This window comes from Ciona robusta, chromosome 5, assembly GCF_009617815.1.
Source record: "Ciona robusta chromosome 5, ASM961781v2".
In the NCBI taxonomy this organism is placed as follows: Eukaryota; Metazoa; Chordata; class Ascidiacea; order Phlebobranchia; family Cionidae; genus Ciona; species Ciona robusta.
Genome location: NC_143239.1, coordinates 3,664,086 through 3,679,579, shown reverse-complemented (window position 1 = coordinate 3,679,579; position 15,494 = coordinate 3,664,086). Strand labels below are relative to the sequence as shown.

General features: G+C 33.2%; 1 protein-coding gene across 1 annotated transcript; it reads left to right on the top strand.

Moving 5' to 3' along the window:
* Positions 1–297: 297 nt before the first annotated feature.
* Positions 298–9,247, top strand: LOC149735691 (uncharacterized). The gene is made up of 11 exons (XM_089879183.1): positions 298–483; positions 946–1,078; positions 1,494–1,675; positions 2,391–2,530; positions 3,438–3,503; positions 3,883–4,029; positions 4,533–4,637; positions 5,151–5,240; positions 5,571–5,916; positions 7,409–7,462; positions 7,814–9,247. Exons 1-11 carry the CDS (start codon positions 429–431, stop codon positions 7,825–7,827), a joined length of 1,332 nt encoding a protein of 443 aa, XP_089735309.1. The 5' UTR covers positions 298–428; the 3' UTR covers positions 7,828–9,247.
* The last annotated feature ends 6,247 nt before the right edge of the window (positions 9,248–15,494 follow it).

Sequence of the window (15,494 nt, the reverse complement as noted above, 5' to 3'; positions counted from 1 at the left end):
CTGTTTATAATCAAAACACACACCTCTGCTTAGCGTGCCACGAACTTAAGTTTATCGTAAGACACCACTAAGCTACTTCCACCTAGGAAATCTGAAATACTGTGAAGCATGAACTTATGGTTAAGTACATCACACTTAATGTTACGATGACCAACAAGTTGTGTGTTATATTTACTTCATGCAACGGTAAGAATATGAATATAAACATCGGCAAATACAAATGCCCCATAAAATAAAACATCTTTATACATCATATCTGTACTTTTTTCTGGCAACACTTTCCTGTTTGTGGTCGATAACATTTTGGCAGAATGACGGTTAAATCTTTGCTTAGTTTTCTGGTTGCAGAATTAGTGTATTTGCAATGAAATAACTTTTAATCAATAGTTCGTACATTACAATTTGCGTACTAATAAATTCAGTTTCATATGGGTTCACATAACAAGCGAATGAAGAAACGCAGAGAACTCGACGCTCTTTTGAGTAAGTTTGCTTTTAATTTAACTTTCATTTGTACTTTAAAAATCTGTCCACCACAGTTCACTTGTAATCAATACTGCCGTATTAAACCTTAAATTAAAATTTAGCACCAATTATACCTTTCAAAGATTGTTATTTCCTTGCTAAACAAAACTTTTTTTGTCGAGACCAAATAATGTTGTGTAATTTTGATTATTTGTTTTATAGTAGGGTCGGAGAAGATGGGACACCTTTAGCACATAATATCCAAATATCCTGATCGTGTTTTAAACAATTAACAACGGTCTATGGGAGTCGTGAAGATATAACTTTATAACTCTTACAATTTTCTTTGTTTACTATTACTAATAAACGGGACAAAATAAAAGGTGTCCCATTTTCCCCACTCTTTTCTAAATATATACAAATACCGAGAGAGATTTTATTTTATTCGCAACAAACGTTTCAGTAATATTTCATATTTAGGTGGCGGGCGTTCAAAACAAGGTTATGAACAGTTACAACCTCAATCTACATCCCATCATGCTGACATTGTGTTCAGTTCATCATCAAGAGATGGAGATAATTTTAATTCCCATCTTAACTATGGCACCAGAAAGTAAATGTTAACTTTTACATTTTTTGTTAAGCAATCTTTGTGTATTATTTAATGTAGTAACTCTTACTGTGATGTTTAATGTAATATAACAACAGCCCGATTTCTTAACCACTAACTCATGTTAACTATGGCACGGGAAAATAAATATTTAGTTTTACATATTTTGTTGAGTAATCTCTACCCCTAGTGTGATATTTAATGGAAATAAAATAACTATTTAAACACAAATAAAATTCTAAAATCAAGCACAACAAATCAAGTTAAACCCCAAATTGTAAAAATTGCTTAAAAATTCTCCAAAAAAATCTACTCAATTTTGCTGAATTGAAAGAAAAATGTCCATATACCCCTGGCTCTAACCCTTAACCAGTAACCACCATCCTTAATTTTTGTATTGAAATGTTTGTTTAACCAGAATGGGTCGGGCAATCAGTATTCGAAAGAGAGCTTGTTGCATGAAGAGGTTGTACCATATCTGTTTACCTGCGTGTATGGTTGCCATGATAGTGACATGCGTCGTCATTTCAGTTGGCATTGTATGGTTACAACTCCGACTTAAAAGTGAAGTAGACGGAGTGAAGATGCGAATAAGCAAATGTAATTGGCAACTTTTATTGTATATGTTTGGTTTTTCATATTTCATAACTTTTATACTTACATACTTGTATAATTTATTTTTAATGGACAAATATTGGTATCGGTTTGTATGTATTTATTGTCATCTCTTGGAAAAACCACTAAATGTGCTGTAGCCTGTAATATATGTAATGTAAATGCTACTTCCATTTTTTATAATAAAAGTAAATAAGTTATATTCATAGAATCGTATACTAAGTTTTTAGTTGCATGTATTTTGCTCACTCAATTGTCAAATATCCACTAAGTACATATCAGCATATTTAGTGGTGCAATGTTTGATATTCAGTCAATTCAGGGTTTTTTACATCTTTCACCATCCCTACTAAACAAACAGGTTAACAATAATAATTATTTGCCTTGTATACACACATACAAGCAGGGTAAATATGTTATAAGGGGGAACTGGGGTGCTAAAACATCTGATGTCACCTTAAGGCTCATAGACCCTTAACCTTATTATACCTTCACCTTCCAGTCCAATATTTTTAATGTTTGTTTTAGTGAAACTTTCCAAACTGCTGAAAGTAATATTGGCAGATAAAGAAAACTTAAAAAATCTGCCAGTTCTCACAAGTTTTTGAAAACATGATGTCAGTCCATACATTACACTCTTAACATTATTACACCTGTGACCTGCCAGTTCAATCTTTATTTATTTTCAATGTTATTTCAGTGGAAGGTTGGTCCCGTGATGAACCGGCATCCTTAGCTGATTTAGAAACTTTGGTCAGTTCAATGCAACTTGAGGTGACAAATATCAAACAGAAGATTATCCAACCTTTGCAACTTAAACTGGCTGGCTTATTGCACCAGGTAAGATATAGAAGCAACACTTATTTTACCACGATATGCAATATTGTAGTTTTTAATGCAATTTTCTAATTGAACAATTTTTTTGGGAATATCTGTATTCAGTTATTTGGTTAGAAGTAAGCTGTATTTTTAAGTAAGATTTGGTAAAATTATTCATCTGTCAATTTTAATTAACAAATTAAGCTTAGGTTGTATAGTCCCGTCGTGTTTAAATTATTATTGATAAAACTTAATATGGGTAAGCTGTATAGTGTATACGTATGTATCCAATTAGGGACAGTCAGTGTAGCTTTAATTAAGTAAAGAAAGGTTGGAATTAGAACAGATGTCATTCCTGCTGCAAGGATTGGCCAACTGTATTACATTCTAGTTATTGATTATTGGCTTTCCTGTAATATACACATTGTACATATTATTATACCTAAGTTTTTGTACTGTATTATAGTGTGTTATAGCTCCAGGTTATATTTTAACTTATTCTTAAATAACTTTCATGAATCTTTGTTTATTAGTTTATCATACTGTGGTTTTAACCTAGAGGTAATGCAATAATCATTTTATTGGAATATCTAATAAAAATATTCTGAAAATAAATTACAAGCAAATATAATATGTATGCAATAAATAAATTATAACCCATAAAATCTAAATAAATATTTCACAAAAACAACTGCAAAACATGATTGAATCTCAAAATGTACAGTCGGGAGTGTTTTAACCAAATGAAAAATTGTCAATTTTGTACAATTCAAAATGGTCAGATCTGGGCAATTTTGTAAACACAGCACTTTATTCAATACAGCTTAAGTTTATGGGGTTGGAATAATAGCCATTCCAGTTACTCATACATTGGTACATAATACATACATACACATACCATGTTATTAACCTCTTGTTATTGGTATAGGTGGAACAACAGTCATCAAGACAAATTACTCAAACATTTCAAGACTCAATTAACACTTTACAACAGGTTTGTTGCCACATTGATGTTATTGTTTCAATGTTTATTGTATGATTTAATATTGTTGATATTTTAAATTACTGCAAAGGTAATTAAGACTAACTTGGTTTTATTTGACAGATTAAATATTAAATTTTTTTAATTTTGTTTGTTGGGTCAATTTTAATGTAATTTTGGTTTATAAAAAATGAATAAAACTATATATATTCTGTAACTATTATATTACCTTAATAAAAACTCTCAATATTATGTACGAATGCACCAAATAGAATGTTGCCGTTATGAATATGAACAAAAACTATGGATTTTTACTTGACAAGTGTAAATCAAAACCCATATTGCCGCAGGTGCCTTTTATCTTATTAATTATTCATGAGAAATTTTCCAGAATGTGGTTGAATTGACCACTGATGTAACTCATGTTCACCAATCTATTACTGGTCTTGAAACTTCAACACAGCAACTGCATGCACAAACCACCCAAAACAGCGATGATATAGCACGCATCGGCTCTTTAGTAACAGATTACAAGCAGGTATGATGTCATAGTGGGTATTGTTGATTCGTAAACATGAAGAATAGCTTCATACCTTCCTATCTGTGCAGTTTTTATACCAACAAGAAACATAGGTTGGGTAAAAGTATTTTGTTTGTTAAATGTTGTCACTTTATAGTAGGGAGGGGGAGGACGGGATGCATTTAGCACATAATATTCAAATATCTTGATTGTGTTTCAAACAATTAACAACGGTCCATGGGAGTCCTGAGGATAAGGTTTTATAAAATTTTGAACTTTACTGTCTTTTTAATCATTCTTTTAAAACTGAAGTTTTACCAATGCTTCCATACTCACATTCAAGCAGGACAAAAACTGTATAAAAATTAACTGATTAACTGTATTAAAGAATAAAAATTACCAAAGTATTTATATTTTGATAACACTTTTCCCAAAAAATGTTTGCTTTTTTCCCCATTAACCTTTATTTTTGCCAAATAATATTATATTTTAAAGTAAAACCAACAATAATTAATTCATAGGAAATTGAAAGCATGGAAAATAAACCACAGCGTTACGCCATGGCATCAACTAGTGAAGGGTTTTACAATTCATCCATCAACGCCATCCAATCACGACTTAAACTGGTGAGATATTTATCTTGTAAATTGCTTTGAGTTGTTAAACGCTATTGCTCAAGTCTCCATACCAACACAGATGGTGTTTTTGTCTTGAGGCAAAACACTTAGCGACATTGCTTTAAATTTTAACCCACAGTTGTCAATGTAGCACTTTGAGTGCCAGAGTTATGGGCCAGCTCTGGCCTAAATTCCAGAGTCTTACCAGATTACAATTTAGATGTTGTAAAATAAAATGTCAAAGCAACAGTTTGGTTCATATAGTACTGTGGAGTAAAATGGGACACCTTAAGCACATAATATCCAGATATTCTGATCATGTTATATACAGTTAATAAAGGTCTATAGGAGTCGTAATGATAAGGATTAATATTTCTTTGAATGTTCTTTGTTTATTACCACATGTTATGAGAAAATAGAATGAAAATCTGTCCCATCTTACCCTACCCTACTATATCTATATATATATCCTTATCTGGTATATATATATTATATATTTAACTTTTTTGTTTAAATAAACAGCTTGAAGATAACTCAGCCACCACCAACATGTTGCAACCTTTATCAAGCAAACAAACATTGATGGAAGTTGAAATATTAATAATTAAAAATGTAAGTTGTAATTATATTCACATTTTTTGGCTGTTTCTTAATGTTTAAATATTGCGTTTTACGACAGTATCCTGCTATTGCAATTTCTTTGTAGCTTTTTAACCAACGAAGCAATATTTATTAGGCTGGGCAATTACAAAAACATATTTAAGTTTTTTGCGTTGCAACTTTGTACACCATTATTACGTTCGTATAAACCACAAAACTGTGGCAACTGTTGTTTTGTCCTCTCTTTTAGTTTAAAATACTCTAAATCTTAGCTACCGTAATTAAACAGACAAATTAAATTTAATATTATAGTTTACACAAAATAAAACGTATGTTTTCCAGACTGTGGCAAGCGTTAACGAATCAATAATGACGTTGCTTGACGACAACCATGGTCTCCAAACCCAGATCAGCAGTCTCGAACAAACGACCGAAAATTTGCGGCAATCGTTTTTAAACGAAGGAGAAAGCCTATCTTTACCCCTGACCCCGGAAACGGGGGGTCAAGGCTCAAATCTTAACCCACAAAACATTGAAACAAACGCTAATGTTGAAAACGTGTTAAATGAATCGGTATTTCCGTCGCATGGGACTGACCATAGGGTAGGAGATACGACGACGTCTTTTACTGAATTACCGACTAAAGGACAACCTGAAGAGAATGATACAGTTGTGGGAAATCTAAACGGTGAGCATTTGTTACAATATCTTTCTGGCAATTAATAATATAGTACAGTGTGGTGAGATGGAATACTGTTAGCACCAAAATCCAATATTTTCCAATCGTGTTCTTTACAGTTAATAACGCTATTTTAGAGTCGCGTTTTAGAGTTACGGTTATATTTTTCTGCAAATATTTATTGTTTACTACCAACTGGGACGAGAAAAAAATGAAAACGTCCCATCTTACCACCACCCTACTATACAACAAATTTGTTCCGTGCAGTTTTATGTATTCGGTCATTTGTATACAGTTATTTACGTGTATACACATTAGCAAAACGATGTACAATATGAAAAAACGACACGTAACGCACCTACGTTCTAATATTCTACGTTTTATTCTAATATTCTACGAAATCGTCCCATAAAATGCGTTATTAATTATGCGATTACGTTATAACTCATTATAAAGACGGTAATATTCTTTCACTGTATTTTGTATAAAACAGCCAGCAGTGCGTGTTGTTTTAGTAGGCAAAGTAGTTATAACAAAACCTACTCTTACTGTGCGAGTTGTTGATCATGGATCAATTTGCTTGTATTGCTAAAACGACAGTGAAAACCTTAAGCCTTTACTACTAACTATACGGCAATATTATATACACAATCTTTAAAATAGAAAGAAATTAAAAGAAAACCCTACTAAAAGTCAAGTTTAGCATTTCACATGTTACAAAACGTATATAGATCTGTAAAATCATTTTGTGCGTAAAGAAAACCGCATTGACAGTAATTGCTAATTTATTATTAATGGTAATTACTATTGTCATTTACGTGTATGGCTGCGATCATGCGCTTTCTACGTCACAAATACGAGTGTTACGTCACAAGTGTTTGTGTTTACAATGTGACTTAACTGGCTACATGAAATAGTAATGTAATATGACACCTTAGTATTTCTCATATTTCGTGAGTAATTTTCAGTTTTCAAACGTTACTGCTTTATTCAAACTATTGCCATTTTTCCTGCCGTCAGGTGACGCTCTTGCACAACGGTAAAAAACAATTGTAAAAATTCGCAGCAAATTTTCTTCAAATAGAAGACTGAAAACAAATAGTTACACGTTTTTAGTAGGATAAATGATACAGGTCTACATTTATAACTAAACATATGCTTTCACCAATCAATATATTGTTTTACACGTTGAAGACATAGTTAATTGTGTCGACATCGGCGAGGTCCCGCAGCCTGGCACGCCATACAACTTGAGTTTTAGCCAGAGTTGGCCCATTGCCGCAGGAATAATTGTTAATTGTATATTTGTATAGGCAGTTAAACTGTTATTAGGTATACCATTCTTATTACTGTATTCTTAATTTAGACAAACGCAGATAATTTATAAAAAGCGTAAGATTTTAGTGTGGTAGCCTAGCACGCTAGCAGTGTGTGTACATTCTACAGACAGGATACGACATATTTATCAGTAAGTTTATGCTAAAAATACTTTTTTTCTTAGAATTGACAGAAGTAGCAACCGATTACGAAAATTCCCGTACAGACCTATCACATAGTAAGTATATATTTAATTCAGGTTTTGTGGAATCGCGTACTAATTGTATATTATAGTACTGTGGGATAAGATATATATCTTATCACATAGTATTCCATGTTTTCTAATCGGGTTTTAACAATTACCAACGCATTTTTAAAGTCGTGGGGTATAATCTGTAAATTTCTTTGTTTACTACTAAATGAGACAAAAAAATAATAAAAAAATCTTCCCCACACTACTATATAAAACTTGGACCATCTTACCCCCAAAACATGAACCATATTGACATATTATGATCTTACCCCAAACGATTATATATTACATTATATGAGTTACTTTATACGAGTAAATAGGACGTTTATGTTGCAGAAACTGAGACCTGACGTAACATTAGCCTTCATATCCTACAAGTTCTACCTCCTATGGGAAATAAGCGTTGTATCAAATCCTATGACTGTGCGGAACCGACCTTCCGTGTTTTAAGCAAAAGCTTTGGTTTATCTTGGTATACAAACCAAATAGGACATTGACTGATGTAGCAATTTTTAAAACCAAGTACATAAAGTAGCTTAAAACTTAGAGCTTCGCTTACAAATCTTCTTTCTTCGCGCATTTTTCTTGCGCAATTTCTAAAAATCACCTAAAATTCTCCTTTAAATTTTAATCGTTTTCTTTCGTGATTACATCATGCGTATAATGTAATGAGAAACTCCGCTGTAAGAAGTTAATTTCCGAAACTGTTTCGGTAACAAATTAGTTGCCAAAAACAATCGTGGAAATTTACCGCTCTGTATGCCCATTTTCATGGCATGAAATATGAAGTACACATTTTTTTGGTACAAGTTTTTTAATCATTGATCTTTTACGGCGCGTCTTATCTTACACCGCCCTTGCACTGTTTAACGATTTTCCATATCGTGTTTCTTTATTATATTTTTATCTGATGAATTTACGTTGAATTTGGAAAAACGTTTAACATTGAATTTATTACGAAAGTGAAAAGTGTTAAATTTTAACGCCTTTATTATATAGTACTCGAAAACCATTTTTTGAATAAAATTTTAGGGATGAAATTTACGTATATAAATTTACACATGCTGAAATTGTTTTACATACATGTAATTTATCTTAAAACTTTTTTTCTTAAACTGAAGCGTTCTGCCAGCACAGTATTATTTATCTATTTTATCATTTCGTTTACGAAGCAGTTACTTTAAAAACATCAGTCTCGCATTTCATGAACTAATTCATTTTTATTTCTAAATTTAAATTCTTATTTTAAAAGTTTTAACTTTTCGATATTTTGTCTGCTGTTCAGGGCATATTCGTATTTTTGTGTTTAGTAATCGTATTTTTCCGTTAGACTGTTTTCCCGCATTAAATTTTAAAGCGTAGAACGATTTGTTATTTTAATTGCTTTATAATCTTGAAATTACGGATATTTTTACCACTACCATTATTTTGGCAGTAAAATTCTGCAATTTATGCTACAGCTTCCATTTCTTATATTTACACAACTACTGGAGCTATTCCAGACCTTATTCCTTGAACAACTGCGCACGTACGAGTGAAATTTCAATATACATTATACACCTTGCTTATTGAGCTCAAACTTGGTGTTTTTGGCAGTTAATCAAATTACAACCTGACAAAAAAGCGTGAAAAACACTTCGTCACGAACTTTGGACCTGTTTTTCACCTTTGGTCGTGTTATTTTTACGAACACATGTTTAAAACGTGCCATTCCTATATTACAGTGTTGATAGCATATAATAGCTGAAATAAAGTTTAATTGATTGAAAATTTTATGTTTTGCTGAACACTCAAAAACTGAGAACAACATATTTGTTTTTTTTCACTTGTAAGAAATGTTTTCTAAGTAGTTTTGGGGACCTGAACTTATATCCAACTGCAAATAAAATAATAAAAATTGTTTTACCGTTAAAATAGTATAAACTGCCGGGTAAGATGGGATACCGTTCGCAACAAAACCCCATATTTCCTGATCGTGTTTTTAACATTTAACAACGCTTTTTAGATTCGTATAGGGCTACGGTTATATAATTCTGTAAATATTCTTTGTTTACTACCAAATGGATCGAAAACTTGGTCCTGCTTATCCCATCTTAAATTAAAATTTTGTTGGGGGGTCATTTATATTTTAATTTGTCCAGCTTGTTATAGGGAATTATATTAGCTTCATTTAATCTTTGCCTCGCCCCTGGCTTAATCTATGCAAACGCAGCACCACTTGTAACCAATCGACTTTTAATTGCGACTTACGAAGTCTTTGGTTCCGTCATACGTCATATTAAGCCACTGATTCTCACCAAATAGCTGGTGAACTAAGGTTCAAGACAGGATTAATTGAAATCATAGCTCTACTGTACAAGCCGGACCAGTTCCTAATACTTTGCACGAGTTTAATAGCTACCTGCTTGGAGTAAGTGAAGGTTAATTCCTTCTTTTGCGGCTAATTGCCTTGATTGCTTAAATTTTAAAATCCAATCAAACAGTATTTAGCAGGCCCTGTGACGACATATAGAGCTTTAATTCTGAATTTTACTCTGTGTTGGTAAATAGACAATAGTTTAAGATTCGTATGGTAAAGCTGTACAGCAGTGATTTGTAATCTTTTTACAATGGTACATAACGTATAATCACGAAATTGCACATCATATAGTAGACGCAACACTGTACTTTTATAGTAATCCCAAATCTCTGTCTAGCATCGTGTATAATTTATAGGAAAAGCTATTAATTAATATAGTATTTAAAACACAAATTACTGTGCGACCTTCTTAAAACCTGATGTCTTATGTTAAAGGAAAATGTAAATATCATGGGTCACATTATTAAAAATCTCTTGTTTAAATATACCAACAAAATAGAAAGCTTTGATTGTATAATTATAGATTCACATCATATTCTATATTGGTTTTGCCATGACCCGACATATTTTGATACAGTGGCTGTTTAAGAGGTTCATTAGCCCCGTTTTAGTTGCACCGCTCTCGTATTTTTTCCGGTATTTTTCAACGGATATGAATCATAGCCTCACCCCTGTCTGTTACGTGTGGTTTTGAGTAAAATAAGACGACAAAAAGTGCTGAAATTTTAACCAACACCCAGTATTAAATTAAAGGTCAAATGTGGGTAATATTATACCTATACGTTGCTCTATGTTTCATTCATTCATTTAATTTTAAAGCCTTTATTCCGTGATTCTTTTGAAACGTTACATTTTGATTTTTTGTTTTATTGCGATTGGCGGTTTTTACTTTTATTGCGAGCAGCATATATATAAACAGTTTAAATTAAAATTTATTTTTTTAAATAGAACTTCATGAATAAAACATTCATTGAATAAACGCTTATGGCGAGTTTAAACAGTTAAACAGTTCAAACAATATAAGTATACTTTGACGCTGTTGCATGTGACATTTTAAAAAGACAAGCATGTATACGTGGGCCAACGAATGACTACAACACCGATTTATTACAGTAATAGCCAAGCAGTAAGTAACTAATGTATTTTGGCCAAAAAGTTGGCAGGTTGTCGATTATTATTTTACTCTTCAACAATATGCTCTTACACAGTCTGTCTCATCGCCAATATTGGTCTTTTATGATGTTAGGCTGTTACTCGCGAACGAAATAGCCCAAAAAACAAAACGAGCCCACAAAAAGTATATGTATAAGGGAAACTGTTAGCACCTAAAATGGGGTATAAGATAGGATATTGTTAGCACCTAAATCCCATATTTTCTGATTTTGTTTTGAACGTATTTTTACTGGCGCAGTGCTACGGTTATATAACTCTTTTAACATTCTTTGTTCACTACAATGATGGACGAGAAAGGAAAAAATTGTTACATCTTACCCAAGCGTACTATATTACCATTAACACGTCATATTATAAAATTTAAGTCCCAATATTCAAAGGCTTTAGTTTGTTATTCAATTCCTAAGTTCCCAGTCCGCTGTCGTTGTGGAACGAAGTAATAGCAAAAATTGTTGTTGACAGTGCCAAAATTTGAGTGCGAACGTTATGGTGACATAAGAAAGCTCTTTGTTCGCAAAACAATCCAATGATTACGTAACTTTTTGCGGGAGAGTATTCGCAGCACGTGCCAGCAATGGCCGCTTCCTGAATCGTGCCAATACAGAGTCACTCTCAAACAATATCTGAATAATTGTTCATCAAAATCAGCTTCTGATAGCTCTTCGTCATCATAAGGACGAAGTATATTGATTACGTAATACTTGATAGTAGCTTATGACTCGATTTGAGGCCAAAATTAAGGCTTGAAAATAACAGAAACACTTGATTTGCGGGAAAACAGTACTGTGTGGTAGGATACGATACCGTTAACACATAAATTCCATATGTCTTATCGTGTTTTTAACAATTAACAACATATTTATAGGGTCGCGAGGCTACGGTTATATAATTCTGTAAATTTGTTTACTACCAAATGGGACAAAAAATGAAAACAAGCCCCATCTTACCCCACCCTACTAACAAAACCACCGCAAAAGAAAGTGTTGTTTTTCTAGAAATGACGTCAAAACGTGTCTACTTTGAAAACACAATAAGTTAGTTTATCTAGCATTTAAGCTTTTTCTTCAAGCCGTGTTTACGTTCTCAACTTAACTGTGTCATAATCGGTGTTTCAAAGGTTTACGTCACAGAGTACTACTGTCTTCTAACAGAGGCTGTTTACGCCCAAAACCACCAAGAACAATGACTTTAGGCTCATTCGAGGAAAAGCTTTGTTAAAGTTTATTTATCCGATGCTTACCGACAAGTGTATACGTGATATCTCCTTTGTCGTATTAATCATCTCTGTGACGTCACAGGGACCTAAATAACGTTAGATGTTGTACATTTACTAAACAGTGGAGAAATTCGCGAGAGTATTAAAAAGCCGGCGGCGGTTACAGGCGCAGTTTACGGCGATTTCGCTCCTTTTTTCCAGTGGTAATTCAAAAACATCTCCCCGGAGACGTTAGGCTTTAACGCCAGCTGCGCACTCCGCTATTCTGCGCACAAACAAGCGATCGGGTTTCCCGAAAACAAGAGAGCAAACGATCAAAATCGCGACCCTGGATTTCCCGGTAGCCTTAAGTATGACGTCATCAATTAATGAACACGTAGGAAACGGAATTTTTCGGCGGGTTCAAGCGGAAATCAAATTATAACCTGCCGTGTAAATCTTTCCAACTTAGCTATGTAGATTTCGCACACGACTTTCGGGTTCAATGACCCGCAAATCCGATTGACCCAAAGTAACCCCAGGTGAGAGAAAGGGTGACGCTATTATGAAACTTGAGTTTTTACCCACATACGTTTGTACTTTTGAGGTTAAAATACGTGACTGCGTACATGTATTCAATAATATTTCCCAAAAATAACGTTTAAAAATTCCGAACAGTTTATGTGATGACGCCGTATTATTTTAGGAAAGAACAATTAAAATCCCGCACAAATAAGACGTGTCAAAAATCAAAATAGGAATTTTTCAAACACTGTTTTGAAGTTAAGCGCCTTTTAGTGTGTGGTTTGATTACTCATTTATGTGGCTTCTTGAAATGGTTGTTTTATTGTATCGATTTTTCTGTTGATTCGGTTTAATTGGCTGCTTTAGCTCTTTCGGTTAGTGCGCGTGTCCAAAGCGTCAATTCTTACGTCATAAAGAGGCTTGTCAACAAGATTTGTGGTTAGGAATTTAAATTTTGGTGAAAACATGTTTTCAGGCTTAAGCGATCCCGTATTTTTCCTGCCAATTCTGTAAAATCTTAAAGGGATTGAAAGGGTTTTATTTGAACATCTTGTCCCCTTGAGCACATATTATCCAAGTATCGCATTTAAAATAATGTAACAACGGTCCATGGGAGTCGTGACGATATACAGTATTAATTATTTGAATGTTCTTTGTTCACTACAAAATGGTAAGAAATAATAGATTCAAAAGGTGTCACATCTCCCCCAACCTAATAAAGTTTTTATTATATTCTTAACACTTAACGTTTATTGAATATTTTTTGCGGTTTAGTCAAATGCATTTTCTTAGATGGTGTATATAATTTTGATACAATATAATAGAAAAGGAAAAATATAAAATATGGACTTATATATGATTACTATATGCAATATGGGCTGTTACCCTATTCATAAGATTAATCTAATTGGCTGTTACGTTAGGAGAAATGTCTCATTTTTAGTACAAAGGTTAAAAGGCATCACCGTTTGTAGTCTCAACATCCGTATCTATAATGCTCGGTGTTGCTGTTTCATCTATATATACGCGGTATTCACATACAGTAATATATAAAACTATAAAACACAATATAAAGATTATTACTATTATGGTATTGGAAACAACAATAGCTTCATCTTTTAATCAGAAATAGCTTTCGGGTTGTAAACGATTCAGGACTAAGTACATATTTTATAGGGGTCTGTAAAATGTGGGAAATCATGAGAAAAAAATTGGTATGTTACCTCATTCAGCATAAATTTACCCGCGGTGTAAATTGTTTCTGCATAAACGCGTTTTTTGTGCTCTTGCGCGAAGTACAGACAGCAGCACGAGCCTTTTCATGGGCTGGTACAAAGTACAAAATTTCACGAGTACACGAGTACATACAACGTTTTATATTTTAGGTGTTTATTATATAATAGCGTTTTTTATTCCCTCTTTTGCAATTTTTAATGTCAAATTAATTTACATAGCGAAGAAGATGGAATTGGCAGCAAATCGACATTTAGTCCCTATAACACGTTGAATGTGAATATATAGATGGTTTAGTATATACGTTCATGTTACAATACTTTCAACATAAAACAAGTAAAGGCTTTATCTTAATAGAGAAGGCGAAAATTCTTTAGTTAGACATGCGTAAATTTTACGAAATTAGCTCCCATTTTAGACACGAGGCCTTTATCGTTTCTCATTTATCCGTTTCAGAAGTGTATTTTTAAATTCGAAACGGAAAACAGATATTTTTGGAACGTCTTTCTAGAATTGAGCACGTAGAGTCGTGTCAATCATGTTACTGTTTAACCAAACTGAAAGATATAGGTTTGGTCTGGTTAAGCCGCTGAACGAAGCATACGCTTAATTGCTTCGGTTTTGTTTACGTGCTGGTTATTTGGAAACTTATGTGTGCTCTGAGTAAACAGGGGGTTTTAAAAGGCGTTACTCCTATAAGGATTGTTGTGATAATAATCGTTTGATAATTACCAATCACACCACGCTTTCACTTCATGCAACCGCCGTCTGTGACGTCACAATTCACATCCGATTTCGATACACGCGTCACGTCCTCATTGGACACGAGCGGGGCAGCGGACGTGACGTCACGTTGTTATATCAAAAGTAAAAAATTAAATTTCTTTTTGGTCGGCGCTAATACCTCAACATAATAGGACTTACGCCCTATAAATTAGCTTGACCAAACGATTATCTGTTATCCAGTTGCTATAATTTTTTTCGCACCTTCAGCAGCGAGTTTCGGATGCCTCTATTACAAAACATCCGGTTTCCTTTGTTTTATACGCCGCTATGTGACATGCTTCCGTGTTTTGGATGTTAAAACGATGGGGTAAGATGGACACCGTTAGCACATGTTATACAATAATTTCGAATCATGTTTTTAACAATTACCAACGCTATTTTACAGTCGTGGGTCCGTGGCGATACGGTTATATAATTCTGAAAATCGTATTTGTTCACTACCAAATGAGAAGATCAATAAGAATGAAAATACGGACCATCTTGCCCCAACCTATTATATCCATTTACTGTTGCATTATAATTTTAAAGAATACCTTCGTATACACCAAAAAATAAAAAAAATATCCCTCTCTTACAGAATACCATTCGTTGGAATTTTTGTTTGTTACGTATTTTGCACTTGATCTTGTACGGTTATTTTCTTTACGAGAACTTTATGAGCAGCACTACATCAGGATCAATTTTTGTTACAATTTCTTAAATTTCAACCATTAAATTCGATTATATAGACCATTACTGACATTATT

Coding starts and splice junctions, on each gene's coding strand:
- LOC149735691 (XM_089879183.1), top strand. CDS start 429: ATGGGTTCACATAACAAGCGAATGAAGAAACGCAGAGAACTCGACGCT. Junction 3,504..3,882: donor CAATTAACACTTTACAACAG/GTTTGTTGCCAC, acceptor GAAATTTTCCAG/AATGTGGTTGAATTGACCAC. Junction 4,638..5,150: donor TCCAATCACGACTTAAACTG/GTGAGATATTTA, acceptor TTAAATAAACAG/CTTGAAGATAACTCAGCCAC.